At 39.9% G+C, this 20,664-nt stretch overlaps 1 protein-coding gene across 3 annotated transcripts in view; it reads right to left on the bottom strand.

The window, feature by feature from the left end:
* Positions 1 to 238: 238 nt before the first annotated feature.
* Positions 239 to 20,664, bottom strand: part of PPARG (peroxisome proliferator activated receptor gamma) — a 112,856-nt gene continuing 92,430 nt past the window's right edge. For all 3 annotated transcript variants that reach the window (XM_050957834.1, XM_050957832.1, XM_050957835.1), the window contains 2 exons: positions 15,873 to 16,323; positions 239 to 698 (listed from right to left, as the gene is read on the bottom strand). In XM_050957834.1, the coding sequence (XP_050813791.1) occupies positions 451 to 698; positions 15,873 to 16,323 (699 nt within the window). In that variant the 3' untranslated portion in view covers positions 239 to 450. The remainder of the gene's footprint in view (positions 699 to 15,872; positions 16,324 to 20,664) is intronic.

The following is a 20,664-nucleotide window of genomic DNA, read 5'->3' on the forward strand; positions in this document are numbered from 1 at the left end:
CAATAACCTGAGATTCAATCATTGTTTTTGTTGCTAACTTTTGAGTTTCACTTATAGAACCAGATGTAGTATCTTGGATTTCCTCTAGACATGTTTGAGGAAGACGACTTTTATTTTTAAGTTGAAAATTTAACTGCACTGTTAACCAACTTCAATAAAGTTTTAAACATATTGGACTAGCAATTTTTTTTAAGAAATAAGATAATTAAAAAATTAATTCTTAAAATACTGCCAACAATTTCATGATATAGACATTTTTAATATTAAAAGTAAATTGTAAATGTGTCTTTATAAACAATATGCATAAAATACATCTACTATACTAAAGCTTTCTCTCTTTTTTAAATGGTATTTCACAGTAATTTCTTAGGTATGTAATGTTTTCCCTCAAAGAAATAGTGCAATTTGAAGAACGTACATTATGTCAGCAGATTAGAATTTTTGTGGTCATTAATACAAGTCTTTGTAGATTTCTTGTAGGAGTGGATGAAGACTCATATCTGTCTCCGTTTTCTTTATTATTTGCAACAGCTGCACATGTTCTGTTACAATCTGTCTGAGGTCCGTCATTTTCTGAAGCAACTTTGCAAACAGCTGTGATGATTCTGGGTGATTCAGCTTTAGTTGGAGCTCCAGAGCCTGCAGCAAATTGTCTTGTATATCTTCAATGGGCTTCACATTCAACAAACCGGGGCGATCTAGGAAAAATAATAGTGGGGGAAGGAACTGGTGAATAAAATATTAACTTTGGTTTGGAGAAGAACACCTCAGTCGTTCGCTTTCTCAAAGGTTTCTCCAACACACTATCTAAAAGTTTCACTTTTTGAATGCTGTTTGATGATTTCCTATGTTTTTTTTTAACAGACAGCCTCTTATTAAAGCATTCACAAGGAAAAATAGTCTTAGAAAGGGTACAAGCATCCGTTAGTTACAGATATAGAGGCAGGGCCGACAAGGGGGGCGGGAGCCGGTACAAATTACTGGGGCCCGGCAGTCCGGAAAGGGGCCCGGGGCCCAGCTTCCCCGGCTTTGTCGGTCCGCCCTTGCTGGGGAGCCCGAAATTTTTTTTTCACCAGGGCCCGAACCCGCTCTCGGTGGCCCTGTATAGACATATGTATGTAGTACATTGCAATGCATATTCTACACCAGCTTCCCTTGTTGAAGGAAGAGTAAGTAAATAAGATACACTTGAAGGACATCAAAGTCTTCACTGGGTACATCATCAATGGACATCAACATACAGACAACTGGATCTACTAGTGTTTGATACCTCTTTAAAATCTGCAAATGATTCTTCTTATGATGATGACGGTAATATAAAAACTTGGATGGGTGCTGAAAAAGCAAACTAGTCAAGCCACAAATGTGACTTCAATGGGAGACATGACTGAGGGCCACAGATTTTGGGCCACAGTGTCTTCATAATTCTAACTTGCTGGATTTAAAGATTTTGTTCTTAATTCTTCCCCATGTCCATACTCCACTGGGCTTTCAGAGAGCTGGTTATGGTTCCCTGGTTCTGCCTCAACAGCAGTTAAAGGGGATCTCAGGAACCGTATGCCAATGGAGGATATGTGTGTGTGTGTGTGGGGGGGGAGGGGGGGGCTGGTGCTGGAGCTGCCTCTACTGGATTCATGATAGCAGAGAGTTCTCTTCCATGAGGGGAATTCTGTTTTAGACATTTACAACCAGAATTCGAACCCTTTCAGCACATGAGCTATGTAAAGGAACCATATGGAACTGGAGAATCTGGCCCTTCTTTTTGTTTCAGGCTTTTAATATTGAGCCCAATTTTCCCTTTTCTCTTCCAATATGCCATGTCTATCTGGGCTCAACTACTTGAATACATGATTTTTTATTTCGTAATAGCATTCCATTGCAGGGCAATGCTGCTGCTATGTCTTGTTCTTTAAAAATAGCTTTGCTTAGGTCTCTTATTTCATGTGAAACCATTTGACAGAAAGATTAAATCTTTAATAGCAACATTTGTTCTGTTAACTCCTCCCTCCTCCAACTCCTTTTATTAGGTCATGGCCATTATTACTTAACATGACTCATGGCAATTTATCTAACTTCATGTAATAAAAAATTTGAATCTATGGCCACAGAAGTTAAGGACATGGCTGAACGCTGTTGTAATTGCACTAAGTTGTCACATTTGATAATTATTGTCAATGACATGTTACTTCTTAGGTTGCTAATATGTAACCAAGTAAACCAACTTTACATTGGGTATGGCCTACATGTGCCCATGACAAAGCAGAAGTTAATCATTTTACTGCTTAGCCAACAGATTAGTCTCAAAAGTTGATCAATAACAAGCAGTGCATACATCTGGGCACAATGGAGGTATTTTCTTCGATATGGAGACCTGTCCAATGTGAAAAGGAGAGTGGGTATTCTAAATTAACTGCTGATTAGGTATTCTGTAGGATGTGTATCATAATGGATAAAGCACTAGACTGGGACCCAGGAAACCTTGATTCTATTCCCAGTTTGGCTACTGGCCTATAGAGTAACCTTGGGCAAGTCATGTTACTGCTGTGTCAATTTCCCATTTTGTAAAATGCGGAAAATGATGCTTACCTCCTTTATATAGCACTAAGTGGTATTATTGCCTGGCCGAAGTTGGGGTTGATAGATGAAGTACCTGTTCTCCAGTCACCAGATTAACTCAGCATTAGCTTTACAGGAATCTCAGTTCATTTTCACTTTGCTTTTACAATGTTGCCATGTTTTAGGCCTTGTATAGACTGAGGTTTTTAGTCACCAGTGAAACTACAATAGATATGGCTTCCCCCAGTGCAATCCTTTACAGGAGATGCATCACACTGCTATGAAACGCCACTTGTACTGGGTAAGAAGCATAGCATAAACTGTGGTTTACACAGATGTAATGTGTCTACACTAGGGGTTTGCAACAGGGCAGCTATAGCTACACCAATGGTTAGAAACGCCAACTGCAGACAAGCCAAGAAACTAATCACAACTTTAACAAGAAACTCAACACCATCATGGATAAAATATCTACAGTTAAGCACTTTTATGAAGAGAGAGGACCTGATTCTCAATCATTTTATCCCTGTGCTTGGGGCAGGAATAAAGGGGTATGTGGGGGGCAATAAAAGTGGCTTTATGCCACATTTATAATCCCCATGCGCTAAGCAAGTCTGGGGCTTGTCCAGCCCCTAGTGTAAACTACAGTAACCTCAGGACTAAGCCAGTTTATGTTAGGGCTGACCATGGTCCCCTACAGGCCCTGGGAAGCAGAAAATAGTTGGAGTGTACTGTACTCTGGCTGTGTTTCCTCTTTGCCTCTGGCCTGTTGCTTTGGAAGAGGACTGGGAGCAGGTCAGTGTACAGGCCTTAAACCAGCTCTGTGCCAGATGGGGATATTCCCTTTAGAGTGCATATAGTCAAAGGGTCATCTTTGCCCCTTTTATTCTACCAGGGTGACCTAAAAGGACCTTAGTCCACTGGAAAATCATGCCTGGACATTAGAAAGGGCCAGATTAGTAGTCCTATGGTTACTGCTCTGCAGAACAACCTCGGATTCAGTTACCAAAACTAGTGGCTTGTTATTTTGGTGGATCTGGATCTGGAGTGGAGAAAGCAATTTTCATCACAATGCAACAATCTCTCCTATATAAGAGCAGTGTTTGATGTGTCATTCCAGTTCTTCTCAAATAGAATGTTAGTCTGATGCAGCTGCAGATCAAAATCTGAGTTTTGAAGTTTAGGGGCACTTGGATTTCGGGTTTTGGCTCAAGCTCATTTCTAGCATTTACAAGTATATATTGAACAGAGCAATCACAAAATCATAAAGAGAGGAAATCATTACATAAACTGAAGCAAAAATATTTATTTGTGTAGAGGAAAGTCAGGATTTATCAGCATGGATTTCCTAGAAACTAGCTATTCCTCTTCACTCAGTGTACTACACACCATAGTAATCTTTTCCCAGAAATCATTATCCCAAAAATGTTAGTACATTTTTAAAGAATGTCTTCCTTTGTTCCTGATTTTATTATTAACCTGTGCTTGGCTGGCAGAAGTCACTTATAGAAACATATACCAGTTTACTGGCAATATAACCAAAAATATCTTGTAGTGTAAATATCTGCAAACAGAAAAATCACCTGCAAATGAACAATACTTTCTTATTGATTTCCTAGAGGATTTTGGAAATATCATCAAGACTTATTTTTAAAATGGCCTACCGGACTTTGGATAAATTATCAAGACTTATTTTCAGACTACCTGAGTACATTGAAGTTGGTACAATACACATTTGCTCATATCAATCCTTCATAAACCTCCCAACTGGATATTTCTAAGCTGTTAATAATTTTGTCTTTTGGATGCTATAGCTTTAAATTTCACTGCCTTGCTGATGAGGAAAACTGAACCAGCTGGATATGACTTAGTGCACAGCAAAATACAGGTCGAACAAGCACGAAGACCATACCTTGGGATTAGCCTCCATTTCCCCTGTGTCTCTCTTGATGCTGGGAATTATCGAGGTATGAATTTTTTCAATGTAAAACCCAAATCAAGGCAAATCATCCCCAAATCTGACTTGCTGGGCCTCTGAAGCAAACCCAGAATGTCAGCATCTAGACTGGGATTTACAAAGAAGCCTAAGTGAATTACGCATTCAAATTCCACTGAAGTTCAATGGCTGACTTCCTTAGGCTCCTTTATAAAACCCAGCCTAATGAAGCACTGGAACTAGGATCAGTGAAGCTGGCAAAGGCCTATTGGGTCACAGAATATAAGGGTTGAAAGGGACCTCAGGAGGTCATTTAGTCTAACCCCCTGCTCAAAGCAGGACCAATCCCCAGACAGATTATTGTCCCAGATCCCTAAATGGCCCTCTTAAGGATTGAGTTTACCACCCTGGGTTTAGCAGGCCAATGCTCAAACCACTGAGCTATCCCCCATCTCCAACCTGTTAGTTTTCAATAACCAGATGCCGAGGAAAGAGAAGTCCTATTTAAGGCAATACAGATTTTGCCTGAGTAATGACTTCAGGATATGAGCCATTATTTTGTATGCTATGCTCTTCTACAAACAGAGGATGACACCATCTCTGTCTCAAGAAGCTTATTTAGACCAGAAACAAGACAATACTGTTCAAACCTATGAGACACTTGGGTTGAAGCTGCAAGCATTACCTGCACAGCTTGAAGTTAACCACGCTCACTAGGGTAGAAGAAGATGTGTTTTTTGGGAAGGGATTAGTAGGGGAAGGGAGGTCATTCAGGGCACAAAGAGAGGGAGCTCCAGGCAGAGGTGGCACTGTGGAAGAAGGTACAAGAGTGGGAAATAGATATGGGCTCTTTAGTTGGGAGACTTGGGAAGAGTATAGATCTGTGAGTCTCAGCTAGGGGTACGGGTACCCCATGGGGTATGCAGAGGTCTTCCCTGGGGTACATCAACTCATCCAGATATTTGTCGAGTTTTACAACAGACTACATAAAAAACACTAGGAATGTCAGTACAAACTAAGGCCATGCCTACGCATACATGGAATCAATACAGTGGTGCCGCTGGATATGCCTATGGGAGAGCTCTCCCGTCAACATAATAAAACCAGCTCAACGAGTGGTGGTAGTTATGTCAGCTGTAGAGTGTCTCCTGCCGACATAGTGCTGTGCACACTGGTGCTTATGCCACTCAGGCATAGATAGTTAGAGTGGGGTAGATAGAAATGAGAAGCAACGATATGGGCAGGGACAACATTGACATGGAAAGTGAGACGAAGCTAGCATATAGATTTGAAGAGAGGATAGACTAAGGGAGAGGCAGATCAGTCCTAGCAACAGCATTTTCATAGACCACAGTAGAGAGAAAGGAGGTGAAGGTGGGGGGCAAGGATGAATAGGTGGCAATTGTTAAGGTGAGAGAAGACCAAGATGAGAGAGGGGTGAAACAGGATATTGTCTTTAAGCTTATGTGAGTGGGAGGGTGGTGTAACTGTTGATGTTACTGGAGAACAGAGCACATTGAGTCCATTCCCTGCAAGCACAGACTGGAGTGCTATGGAGGAGCTATTAAAGGGCTATCATCCTGGTGTTCCCTCTAGTTTTTCCCACCCATGTGCGGAATGAATTTTGTTATGTGCACCAATATGGAGATCACATCACCTCCATATTGGTGCACATAACAAAATTCATATGGTGGGGTGGGGCAGAGGGCTTCGGAGTGTGGAAGGGGGCTCAGGGCTCAGGCAAAGGGTTGGGGTGTGGGGGTGATTGTGAAGCCTCTGGCTGGGGGTGTGGGCTCTGGGATGGGGCTGGGGATGATGGGCTCAGGGCTGGGGCAGAGGCTTGGGGTGCGGGGGGGGGGTGAGGACTCCGGCTGTGGGTGTGGGCTCTGGGGCTGGGGATGAGGGGTTTAGGGTGCCATATGGCTCCCTGTGGCTACAGTGGGGAGATAGGACTCCCCTCCAGCTCTCTCTCCCTGCAGCAGCACCTGGGCTGGGAGGGGAGAGGCACCTGTACCCTGGCTGTGGCAGGTCAAGGTTTGTGCTGGGAGAAGGGGCGCCTATCCCCCGATCAGGACTGTGCTGGGTCGGGGCTAGGCACCTGTCCCCTGGCTGTGGCAGGTCTGGGGCTGGTCTGAGGCTGGGGGAGGGGTGTCTGTCCCCTGGCCACAGCAGGTTCGGTGCTGGGCTTGGTTGGGGCCGGGGCCGGCGTTTGGGGAGAGCCATCTCTCCCCGACACAGCCCTGAGCACCTCTCTGACACTTAATAGGTAGCTGCGTGACCGCGCAGCTTAGAGGGAACTTAGGTAACCATCAAAATTTTAAAGACCTATTTCTTCATCTATATTACAAAGGTCATTCCAGGTTATTAAGACTGAAAGTATTTTAAAAGTCTAATATACTTTTCACCAGTTATACTTATTGCTAACTACTTGTCTTTTGCCTGGCTTGGACAATGGAAGCAAACTAGACCATTTCACTTTTTGTTTATTATTGGTTAGTTTTGCTTTCTGGTCCCCATTCATTAGCACAAGCTTATTTCATTTGGTTTGGAAACACTGCAGGAAAATGTTTAAATCCAAATAAACAGTCTTAAATTATTGAAAAAAAATTAATTAAAATTGTTCTGAGATTTGCAGAACATTTTTTTTCAAAACAACCCCCAAATTTTGGGTTTAAATTACCTGACTGTATCTGTTTAAAGTGATACTTCACTTTTTCTTAGACAAAAAATAGGTTTTACACATTTGAAAGCCTCTTTTAGGCTTGAATGTCCTTAAAGTTAACTATATTTTTTGTTATTTCTCACTTACAAAATGTCCATCTGCATGTCTCTAGGTTTGATGCTAGCATGCAAAATTACATTACATTTTATGTCTATAACAACCATCATTAGTTAAGGTCATTTAGAGTTTAAATACACATTCTGAAATCATAATATGATAAAATACATAAAGAAACATAATGGCTGATTGAACACTTTTTTCTACTGCTATTTCTGCAGAGGAGACAGATATGACTCAGCAGTTTAGGTTTTACTTACCAGTCTGTAACATGCAGTGCACTCATTAGGTTTTTGGTTCAAAGCCCACAGTAGTTATCTGCAGTTGTTGGTCTGATTAGGAAGTATTTCATTGTTCTAACATGATTACTACAAGGGTAATTTTTGTAATGGTCAGTGCTAAAATCCTTGGTAATATTCAGTGATGAAACCTCAAATTTTTCATATTGTGGTTAAATGATTTAATATATCAGTTAACAAAGAACAGCTATTCTGGGCTCATTAACTGCTCTAAAACATAGAGTAGGAGACCCAACAAGTCGGAAGCAGAGACAGGCCTGAAGCAAAATCCTAGGTCTGAGTGCGGATCTGGATCCAAACTTTGTAGCTAGACCTTTTTACAACAGGTCAGACCAAATTCCCAGAGCCAAACATTCTCCCAAATTTGTGGGCTATTCAGTGGTGGAGTTGGGATCTGGAACCAGACTTACTGCTTGGACTAAGGTTGTCAATTTTGGTTGGACATATTTCTATAGGTTTCATCACATGATATAATCTTTAATTAAAGATTAATCTCTAATTCCTGGAAACTGTAGGACAATTCTGGAGGTTTGGCAATCCTAGCTTGGAACCATCTATAGTCAGAGGAATGACTATGCAAAAATGACCCAGTAATTTCCCTATTTATTCTGTCTCAGAGACTTCCTTAACAAATTTGCTAAATTTATAAGCAGGAGTGAATTAAGACTAAAGAAGGCTTCCATTCTCCAAAACTTCTAGCATCCCCTTCTCCTGAGACATTTCTTTCCCGCAAACCTCTGACAGACTCCTTGTTCTTTCCTAGCTAAGCAGAATACTTCATCCCAGTTTACCCCCCAGACACAGGTTTTTGGTGTATGTTCTCTCCCCAGAGTCAGTCAGGGCTTCTACTCAGACTTACTACAGTGTAGGGATCCACTGTGAACCAAGGAATCTGGATCACAAGGATCCTGCTTTTAATACACCTCTGTTCACAAGACAAAAGGACAATTCTCTAATATTCAGCTCTACAAACTCAGCAAAGGATCTGAGTGTGAAGCTATCTTTTTTTTTGGCTGTGCATTATCACCAGTGATGCAGAAGCTGTCATTTTACTGATGATGCATGAGTCTGTATAGACTCCAGATGTACATGCTCTAAACTGCTAATAAGTAAAAGCTTGGTTTGATCTGTAAAGTAAGAGAAATCAAATTGAAGACACATATGGTACAGATATGCTAAGAATGTGCTTTTAAAAAAAGCCATTGTTTTAACTTTATTTGTATTTAATATAGTAGTTTGTAAGCATGGTAAACTCCCCAATATTAATTCTAAAACCACAGGAAGAGCCCTAAAAGATTCTTTTTCTCTAAAAATTCTAAAGCAACGTAAATGTGAAAACTGAGGACTTGGCCACACTTGCGAGTTACAGCGCAATAAAGGAGCCCCGGGCACCTTAGCTCACTGCCCATCTACACTGGCAAGGCACGCAGAGCACTCTGTCTCCACGGCTACAGCACTGCTGGTACTCTACCTCAGTGAGAGGAATAACGTTTGCTGGACCTTGGCTACAACGCATGGGCGTCAGTGTGAACAAGGTGTTGGGTTACTGTGCTCTGATCGGCCTCCACAAACGTCCCATAATCCCCTTAAGTCAAATGGCCACTCTTGTCATTGTTTTGAACTCCTGTAAGAATGTGGAAATGCCCCTTCAAAGTCCGTTTCTGACAGCTGGTATGCAAGCCAATAGTGTGGAATGCTGTGTGTGTGAGACAGAGGCAGGGAGGAGGGAGGATCTGCTGCTGTCTGAACTTACAAGACAGCATGCTGACATGCTCTCAGCCCCCCAAAACCCCATTCTCTCTCCCCCTACATATACACAACACACTCCTTGTCACACTCCACCCCACCCCACCCCATTTGAAAAGCATGTTGCAGTCACTTGCATGCTGGGATAGCTGCCCATAATGCACCGCTCCAAATGCCGCTGCAAATGCCGCAAATGTGGCCATGCCAGTGCTCAAGCAGCTGTCAGGGTGGACAGACTGCAGCGCTTTCCCTACTGCGCTCTCCAAAGGCTTGTTTAACTCACAGCACTCTACATCTGCAAGTGTAGCCATGCCCTGAGTTAAGCATGCATTTTAGCGCTCAGTGTGCTATATTGTTGGGGGGGTGGGAACTGGGAGAGGGTAAAGTAGGGTGTTGGGTCAATCAGACCCTGATTCAGTAAAACACTTAACCATATACTTAATCTTCTTAGCATATGCACAATATGCCTCAGGTGGCACATGACCAAGATTCATGACTAAATTTGATCTGCCAATTGGATCATGAGCTTCCCTGGCCCGCGTATTGACGGGGAGTGCGATGTGAACACTGATCCATGCCCCCCATTTACTTAATATTATGGATGGACTCAAGTATGTACTTTAGTACTTTCCTGAATCAGAGCCTCAGTGTATCAATGTTTTAATTCACTTTCTCTTAATACAATTTCACAGTTGGGATGCAACATAATAGAATCAGAAATTTAGCATGCTCTAGTCCTTCATATGTAAAAGTATATCTACCTGTAGGATATACACATAACCCCCCATAAATACATATACATACACACGTAAAAGAGTTCTATTTGGAGAAGTATTTTATAAACTCAAACACACTTGAACAAAGAAAAAGAGTAAGACATAATGGGAATAAACAGCCAATCAAACAAATTTTCATTCTCTTTATATGCAACCAGCATGAGATCTTGACCAGTGAAATAAAGGTTCACAGAAATATCATACCACAGCCACTCTCAGCTTTATAGAATTTTAAAGATACCACAAGCTCTTTACCACGTATTTTGGCAACACTAAAAAATACCAGGAAACCACAGCAGAGAAGTAAATGAGACACAGAGGAGAATAAGTTCTACACAGTTAACTTTAGCTTAATTAAACAACGATTTACACATATTTGGAGGGGAAAGGCTTAGAATTGCCTTCACCACTGTGCTAGTTTGTAAAATGAGATAATATTTTCTACCAATCCAATCCAAATTAATGTACACAGCTAGAAGTCTTATTCCCCTTAAAAAGAGGACCAGGAACAATAGAAAAAGCCCTTTCTTTCTTCCTCTTTGGTCTTCCTCTCACAGAGGTTCCTTTGCAGCCTACATCAACAAACTTTTGTCTCTTTTCCAGTAACCTTGTCAATTACAAACTTTATAGGAAGGAGGGTATGCTAGTGCAGAGAAAAAGCGTGCTTTCAAATTAATTCAGAAATGGGCACAAAACAGACCACTTTTGAAGCCTAATATTTTCCTTTCAGTCTGCTTGCATTACTTTGATACCTCAATGAGATTTCTTTCCATTTGGATGCAAAAATATTAGTTTTTCAAGCATCATTTCCCCATCAAAAATGTTTATATGTGAGACTTTTCTCTTTTGATATGGAGCAAGTGGCCTTCCAACTTAAAAGATAATGACTCCCTATGAAATGAGTAGGGCCCTATCAAATTCACAGCCATGAAAAGTGCATCACAGACTGTGAAATCTGGTCTCCCACCATGAAATCTGGTCTTTTGTGTGCTTTTACCCTATTCTATATAGATTTCACAGGGAAGACCAGCATTTCTCAAATTGGGGGTCCTGACCCAAAAGGGTTTTTTTGGGGGGGTTGCAAGGTTATTTTAGGGGGGCCATGGTATTTCCATCCTTACTTCTGTGTTGCCTTCAGAGCTGGGTGGCCAGAGAGTCGTGGCTGGTGGCCAGAGAGTGGCAGCTAGCTCTGAACGCGGCACCTCGCCAGCAGCAGCACAGAAGTAAGGGCAGCAATACCATAACATTCCACCCTTATTTCTGTGCTGCTTCCTTCAGAGCTGAGCCAGAGAGTAGCAGCTGCTGACTGAGAGCCCAGCTCTGTAGGCAGCAGCACAGAAGCAAGGGTAGCAATACCATACCATGCCATCCTTACTTCTGTGTTGCTGCTGGAAGTGGCTCTGCCTTTGGAGCTGGGCTCCTGGCCAGCAGCCACCGCTCTCCAGTTGCCCAGCTCTGAAGGTAGTGCCCCCGCCAGGAGCAGCACAGAAGTAAGGGTAGCAGTACTGCAACCCCCCCACCCCTACAATTACCTGGTGGCCTCCCCACAACTCCTTTTCGGGTCAGGACCCTCTACAATTACAACACCATGAAATTTCAGACTTAAATAGCTGAAGTCATGACATTTACAATTTTTAAAATCCTAAAACAGTGAAATGTACCAAAATGGACCATGAATTTGGTAGGGCCCTAATAATGAGCATATAGTTGCAATCCTTTTACCAGAGAAAAGGTGTCTTAAATCCACCCTTGTTGACAGCCAGTTTAAGGACTGAATGAGTATAAAGCCTGAACTATTCTCACCCCTTAAAGGTAGCCCTTCTAGGTCAGTGTTGCAGCACATTGGCAGGACTGCCTGAATATCCAGTGCCATAGATGTTCTGCAGATCAAGATCTCCAGGGGTATCAATATGGCATTATTCACAAGCTTATTTACAGGATTTTTTTTTTAAAGAAAGAAAATACTGCATAAAAGAAACAGTCATTTTCTCTATGGAACTGCTGAAAATTTTATATAGTCTACATGTTGCTCCCTCTCAGATCTCCTGTTTCAAGGGTTTCCTTTGAACACATTGCTCCGCTTCTTGGAATGTTTCTCATTTAGTAGTGGTCCAGAGACATCTACACGGCGCACATCACGGGACACCGTTAGTACCAGGTTGAGTAATCGAGAACGCCGGTCAGGGAAAAAACCCACTTCCTTCCTTGATGAACCAAGGGACACACCCCATCCATGTACTTATTCACTACACCAATACTGACTTAGACTCTAAATACATTCTATGGGTGGCGTACCCAAGACCACTTATCCACTGACATTTTAAAAACTCCTGCACCCCAGTCTGGGTCTATGCTGGTTATGCACTATATATGTATCTCGTGAACCTTGTAACCAGTGCTTGGAATCCCTCATAACCCAAGCCTGACCCCACACGTACAGTACCTTCCCTCTTAACTTGTGTAATTTGATTTTAAACCTTAACTTTAATAATTTTTTTACTGTTAAATAGCACAACCATTTACATATTGAGGCCAGGGTTGCTTGGGTGTCACAGAACAGCAAATACACCTATCATCCTACAGTTCTTGTTTTTAAAGGCCTGCAAGAGGTTGAGGCAACCTTCAGCATTGATTTCACTGGATCTGTGACCATTCACAGCAGCTGAGGATCTGCTTCTAGGAGTTTGCGGGGCTAGATAGCTGGTGATGACAGGAAGGGAAAAAAAATCTTTCTAAAAACATTTTTCTAAATCTCATTTTACCAGAATGCATTTCTCAAAATTACAGTAACTAAAAAAAATGCTCCGATGAAAATTTTACATCGCTAACAATGGGATAAAAAATGTCTCTTTTAAGAAACGGGGATTATTCTGTTGCCCATGATCAGCAACTCTGTCTCATCAGCATTTTTTTATATAATTAATTTTTTTTGCCTGAATTAAACATTTTCAGTATTATTTTTAAGCGAAATGTACAAAGGCACATTAAGAACAGCTGTTTAGCATTATAATAATGAGCATAGTGCAACATTTGAAGTGATTGAAACTGAATGAGCTGGCCCACTGTGCTTTGAATGGCTCAGCTAGAACTCAAGTGGGTGACTGTGGAGGTGCAATTATTTTTAATTTGTTGCCATTATGGTTAATTTGTCACTTCTTTCTGTCATTTTGATGTGGGGATTTTGCCTTGTAAAATAGGCCATAAATGCTACTGTTTCAGTCTCAAGCAATTCATAAGTTTTAGAGAAACTGTGATAAATTCCAAATGATTTCATTTCACAAACAGAAATTTTTCCTGTGTAATGTTTCAGCTAGAAATATCTCCAGCTCTTCTTTTCTTTCTTCTTTTCTTTAAACAGTGCAACAAGTACCACTTAAGAAGACAGTGTATCCTACATTACTTCGCTAGGCAATGACAGAATCACTTATACAGAAGCAAAGCATTTGGCTGGAGTGGTTTTTGTAAGTTTCTGAGAGCAGTCACTAGGTTTTTTTCCCCCTTTCTACGGTATTGCAACATATACCCAAAAGACTTTTTGAGGTGGCTTTAACATTACAGTATTCTTTGAGTCAATGGTCTCTTAATAAAGGTGTAGTGGTTTTAGAACTCATAATTTCAGGTGACACTGCCTGATTCCTCAATATTTTGGTAGGCTAACTTCCCACTGAAACATCAGCAAGAGCATCCAAAAGAGCAGGGTTTCACTTCCATACTTTGTCGGACCGGTCCGTATTAAATTACCTACTGCAAAGAAGGACCACTGTTCTTCATGTACTCCCACAGAACATATTAATATAAACTACAGCTGGAACACAGATTATAAAAATTAGTTTGTTATATGTACAATTTGACTCTATTGACTAGAGGACACCCCCAAGTAGGAAGAGAGATGTCACTGTCTTAGATAAGGGATGAGCTTTTTCAAAACATCGTCTTTCTTATTTTAAAAGTCTTGAAAGCAAGTTGAAGGATATTACCTTCAGACATCTGTTTTCACATCAGAAAACTATAGGATTTGTATGTACATTGACTGGATGAGATTCTGAACTAATTAAAACTAATTAATTAAGTTCTAAAAGTGGTTAATGAATCTTGGTTTTCAGATTATTCATATAAGAAAAATTATTATTGGTTGATTAATCTGGTTCACAGACATTAACATTTCTTAGTGGGTTATTATCCTCCTGGGATCCAAAACGTAAGATGACTTACCTCATACTTATTCCATCTAATGCAAAACAAACACCACTGAAATTTAACAGACCCAGTTTTGCAGCTACAGATTATGAGTTCCCTTTTTTCAATTAGAAATGGGAGAGCTTTTTAAGGCCTGTTTCTCATCTGTTAACTTTTCTGTAATATCTGAAAACTCAGACTTTATTGGCTCACTTTCTGGAGTGTCTTTTTAAGCTTGTATAATTCCATTCCCCCCGCCAACCAAAAATATCTCATATCATATTTTGCTTTATTGAATTAATTCGAAGTCCTCAGGGATCCATTTGTTTGAAAGTCTTGCTCAAGCAAAGGTCTTCTGAGAAGAATTGTACTTGTTTGAAGTGGATTCAGCCAGTCTAATAGAACATGTTGTGATATTTTCCCAGAATGCCAGAAAGTAATTTTACATTAATTTAAACGTGATGTATGGTATATCATACATAACAACAGACTCCAACAAAATGTTTGATTTTTGTAGGTTAGCATATGGTGTTTATGTTTAAAGATAATTCAGTAAAAAAGCACTTTGCTTTGCTGTGTTGCAGACCTGAATTCAGAAACATGCACAGGTCTGCCATGACATCTGTGGTGCAGAACTGAGAATAAGCATACAGTCCAGCTAGGCCAAATGCTCATTTGGGTTACAGTTGTACAACACCACTGAAGTCAATGGGGCTGCACCAGCATAGAAGAGCTGACTCTGGCCTACAGTGTAGGCTTGATGTATCTGGTTTTCTATGGAAAGGGTGCTGCTTTGGACAGCTGCCTGAAAACTGATCCACAGAATACCAGAGATGTGACAGAATTAGAAAAAGGCAGGTGATACCAATTGCTTCTTCTAAAGAAGAGAGAAAATTCACTGTCCTCTTTGGCAGAAAGTTGAAGACATTGCACACACATTGATGCCTTAATTTCTGTACCCATTCTGTCCACAAAGCACAGACATTGCTATTAGCCTAGCAGCATGGAAAAGGTTGAGTAGACCATGAGAGCATGTTTTTTTCCTACTGTTAATAGGCTTTACTTTCTTGAGTAACTCATTTTTTTTTCTTTTTAAGGTAAACAAAACCCTATGTGGGTCAATATCATTGACTGAATTCAAATAACCTTACATTCCTGAGAGTCAAATGCTGAGTACTTATCCATTTGACTTTCTTACTGAATCCAAATTATTAATATAAAATTAAGAGGCTGCACAAGCTAATTGTAGGTGTAAAAGAATTCTTATTACAGTAGGGTGACTTTTAAATGGTTTTGCTGGTAAGATTCCCACCCTTCCTGTTTTAAGTAAGACAGTTCTGATTTAATTATTTTAAGATGAAAAATATTGCTGACTCAGCAGGCATGTCCAGCTCAATCAGTGACAACAGCACATTTGCACTTGCTGTTTGAAGGAATAACTGAAGGAAGGCAAGGAATATCAAGTCAGTAGAGAGTTGATCAAAGGCTACATTTAAGCCATCTGGTCTCGATCTCTTAGTAGTGAACCCTGGTCCTGTTTTCACAGGAGTTAAAAGTAGCAAGTCTATTACATAAAATTGTGCATTAAATAAAGCAGTACTTACCTCCACTGAGTATAATGACAGCTATAAATATTGCCAGGTCACTATCATCTAGTTCCAGTGCATTGAACTTCACAGCAAACTCAAATTTGGGCTCCATAAAGTTACAAAAAGGTTTTCTCAGGCTCTTCAGAAACTCCCGTGTCATGAATCCTTGTCCATTGGATATGAGAACTCCATCTTTATTCATCAGTGAGGCCAGCAATGTATAGATGATCTCGTGGACACCATATTTCAGGAGAGTTACTTGGTCATTCAGGTCAAGGTTCACAAAGCCTGGAATGCTTTTGGCAAATTCTGTGATCTCCTGCACTGCCTCCACTGATCGAAACTGACACCGCTGGAAGATGCGAATTGCCACCTCTTTGTTCTGCTCCTGCAGGGGTGTCACATGTTTGCAATTGATCTGATCTTCACCCATCATTAAGGAGTTCATGTCGTAAATAACGAATGGCTAAAAATAAAAGTAAAAATGGGATTGAGTTTCATGTGTCCTTCCTACATACATTATCCTACTGAAAGGCTATAAAGGCATAAACCATTGTTAAAAAACCCATGAAAGTTGACATGGGATGTGTAAATACACATCAATATACCTAATAGTTTTGCTTTTGGGTTAAAATTCAGATAAATCCACTGAAGCAAACTTTCTTCCAGCATTAAAAATGGTTTGCAGAAAGGCCAAGTAATTCCTACAGATTTCCTACACTTGCTGGGAACCCACTTCCTGGAGTTTTGGGATTTGGAGAGGGTAATTTTTTAAATAATTCAAGGAAAGCAATTTCTTTTAAAATACAGAACTGATTTTCACTCCTAAAAAGTGTCTATAAATGTTTTTGTCCTCTCTTAGTTTCACAAGTGTTTTACTATAAGAATTCAAAGTTCAGAAAGTTTGTTAATAAAAGAATATTATCGCTTTAACATGTATTTTAATAGTTTATATCCAATAATATATTATCCTTAAATGTTTAATTTGTAGTTATGTTGGTACAATACTTTTTCTATAGATAGACACAATATGTTCACATTTATATTACTTCATATGCTATTATGCTCATTTTTAAATACAAGTCCTAGTAAGTGTTACAAATAATCAAAACTGTTTTACCTTGACTATCTTGTAAATAGCATCTTCTGTTACACTGATATATTAAAGAACTTAAAGAGTTTTTTAAACTCAAGCAACTTGTTAATGAGAAAAAAAACTCTTTAATGCAAAAAAGTAAACTAGAATAAATCATATTCAGGTCACAACAATGAGTCTGCCTGTTAAAAATACCCAACTAGAATACATCAATTTGAAAACAAATTAGCAAAAGTAATGCCAGCAAAATTCTTTTTCTGTGATCTGGAAACAATCTTTTTTGGAATAAACAGATGCGAGGCCCAATGATAAGAACTGTTAAAAGAAGTGGACAAGTGAATACTACGAATTTATCTTAGGAATCTCTAACCTTGGGGCCAAATTATTTAAATAAAGTACATGCATCATTTACTCAGGATTGTATTAGTTTATTTGTGAAAAACAAAGAACACACCCTCCCAAATCATTTGGTAATATTTGTTTCTTCCTCTGACAATTCACTCTGTCTTCCCTCCATTTTCCCACACATAAGTAATTATCTGTTATTCACCTCAACTGAAGTAAGAAACATGGGAGGTATAATATCTAACATGCCTTTTAGCCTTCATGTATTCAACCCATTGACTTCAATAAGCACTGGATCAGGCCCTATGTTACTGACCCTCCAAAAAGTAATTTAAACATGTGCCAACAATTGGATCATGTTCTGCTTCTAAGAAACATACAATTTTAATTGTTTAATTGTGAAATTGGGTGGAAAACCACAGTTACATTTGAGAGGGGAGAAGGAGATGTGGATAAGGGAGAGCTACAATTTGTAAGATATCAGCTATCTTTAGTACCACTCTATTGTGTTGCAGCTGCAGAAATATTTCTTCAAACTGTGACCTATGTATGTAGCTGTGAATGTTTGATCCCCTTGTTATTCAAGCAAAATAAAATCATAAATAGCCACAAGTTGCTACATATTTCTATTTGGCATTTACTTTTCTGCCTCAATTCTACATATACCAACGTTTCTGTTTAAGTCTTCAATTTGCCCTTTGGCACCAGACATAGAAAAACCCATAGGTCAGAGATTCCAAGGCCAGAAGGAACCAGCCTGACCTCTTGCATAACACAGGCCATAGAACTTCCTCGAAATAATTTCCCAAAAGAGCATATCTTTTAGAAAAAAACATCCAATCTTGATTAGAAAATTGCCATTGACTGAGAATCCAATGGTTAAATACCCCTCACTGTTAAAGATTTACAGTTTATTTCCAGTCTGAATTTGTCGAGGTTCAATTTCCAGTATGTTATACTTTTCTCTGCTAGATTGAAGAGCTCATTATTAAAATATTTGCTCCTCATATAGATACTTATAGACTGTAATCAAGTCACCCCATAACCTTTTCTTTGTTAAGCTAAATAGATTGAGCTCCTTGAATCTATCACTATAACGCAGAGATCGGCAACCTTTCAGAAGTGCTGTGCCGAATCTTCATTTATTCACTCTAATTTAAGGTTTCGCTTGCCAGTAATACATTTTAACATTTTTAGAAGGTCTCTTTCTATAAATCTATACTATATAACTAAACTATTGTTGTATGTAAAGTAAATAAGGTTTTAAAAATGTTTAAGAAGCTTCATTTAAAATTAAATTAAAATGCAGAGCCCCCCGGATCTGTGGCCAGGACCCAGGCAGTGTGAGTGCCACTGAAAATCAGCTCGCGTGCCGCCTTCGGCACCCGTGCCATAGGTTGCCTACTCCTGCTATAAGGCATGTTTTCTCACCCTTTAATCATTCCTGTGGCTCTTTTTTGAACCCTTCTTGAATTGAGGACGCTAGAACTGGACACGGTATTCCAGCATAGGTTGCATCAGCGTCAAATACAGAGGTAGAATAACCTCTCTACTCCTATGTGAGATTCCCCTGTTTATGCATCCAAGGATTGCATTAGCTATTTTGATCACAGTGTTACACTGGGAGCTTATGTTGAGATGATTATTCAGTATGCCCCCCATCCTTTAAGTATGGCCTACATTCTTTGTTTCTACATGTATGCATTTACATTTAACTATATTAAAATGCATATTGTCTGGTTGTACCCTGGTTAACAAGCAATCCAGATCACACTAAAATATACAAAGAATATACAAAAGTCTGGTGGTAAAACCTTTTAATACCTTTGTATTTTACTTGGAACCAGACCTTTAGAAATCAGTCTTGGAAACTGTGCAGTCTTTCTGAGGAATGTATTTGTTATTGTCTTTGACTAGTCTTTTTTGATATTTAAAGTCAGCACAAGAAAATCCTGCTATTCTTTGACAATGCTTACAAAATGAAGATTTTAACCTCTTGCAATGCCACTCCTGCAAAATAATTTACATTGCTCTCTGACAAGGACTCAAGGCACCGACCTACAAGACCATCATACCTGTTTGCTTTGTTCTTGGATCTTAGGTTCCTGCTACGAAATAAAAGTAAGATGCCTGAAAATTCTGGGTACAGGTATGTGAATGAGCACACAAAGCATCCCATCTGGTTACATAATTCCTATCATTACTACAACAAATACCTTTATCTTCCAAATGCAACAAGTTATTTTCTGTGGGCACTGATTCTTAAAGATTTAACTTCTTGTAGTCTGGCTGCAGAGACTTAAAAGCAATTTCAACGATAGTAGTAGTAGATGGGGTCCGTGCTCACACAATTCACTTGTAAGGGTTTGTCTGCATAAGAACATTGTTTCAATTTAATTAAATCAGTTTAGAAGCCTAGTTAAGCTAAACTGACATAAGGCCCTCTTAGGGTACGTCCAGACTACCCACCAGATCGGCTGGTAGCGATCAATCTATTGGGAATCGATATATCGCGTTTCGTCCCTGTCGACTCCGGAACTCCACCAGGGTGAGCGGCAGAAGCGGAGTCGACGGGGGAGCCATGGCTGTCGATCCTGTGCCGCGAGGATGGGAGATAAGTCGAAATAAGATATGTCAACTTCAGCTACGCTATTCCTGTAGCTGAAGTTGCATATCTTACATCGAGCCCCTTCCCCCCTAGTGTAGACCAAGCCTTAAAACTGAAACAAAAGTATCCACATAAGAGGGTTGCACCAATTTAATTAAATCAGTTTCTAAACCAATTTAGTTAAATTAGCACAATTTTCTTATGCAGACAAGGCCTAAAATGAAACTGGTTGTGCCATTATGAAAGTGACCATCTGGCAAACCTAGCAACAGGCCATTTGTTTCAGTCAAAATACAAGACAATGTAAAATACATCACTAATTGTTTGCCTACAGTGCTATGACACTATCTTTCAAATTTCAAGATGTGTGAAAGCACATAGGAAAAGGACAGATATGTCTCAAGGCTTATTGCATGTTCTTCCAGTCCTGGCAACAGCAGAATATTTTTCATATAAATAACTGGATGGAATAACAAATGTAGCTTACTAAACATCTACTTTCATTACTAGTGGGTCAGTTCCCAGGGGAGGTTATAGCTCAGTGGTTTGAGCATTAGCCTGCTAAAGTCAGCATTGTGAGCTGAATCCTTGAGGGGCCCATTTAGGGGTCTGGGGCAATAATCTGTCTGGGGATTAGCCCCGCTTTGAGCAGGGGGCTGAGGTCCCTTTCAACCCTGATAGTCTGAGATTCTTAGTTGCTCCTCTAGCACCAAATTTGAGAAAAAACATAATTTATTCTAAGGAGATATACCTATCTT

Source organism: Gopherus flavomarginatus, chromosome 6, assembly GCF_025201925.1.
Source record: "Gopherus flavomarginatus isolate rGopFla2 chromosome 6, rGopFla2.mat.asm, whole genome shotgun sequence".
NCBI lineage: Eukaryota > Metazoa > Chordata > Testudines > Testudinidae > Gopherus > Gopherus flavomarginatus.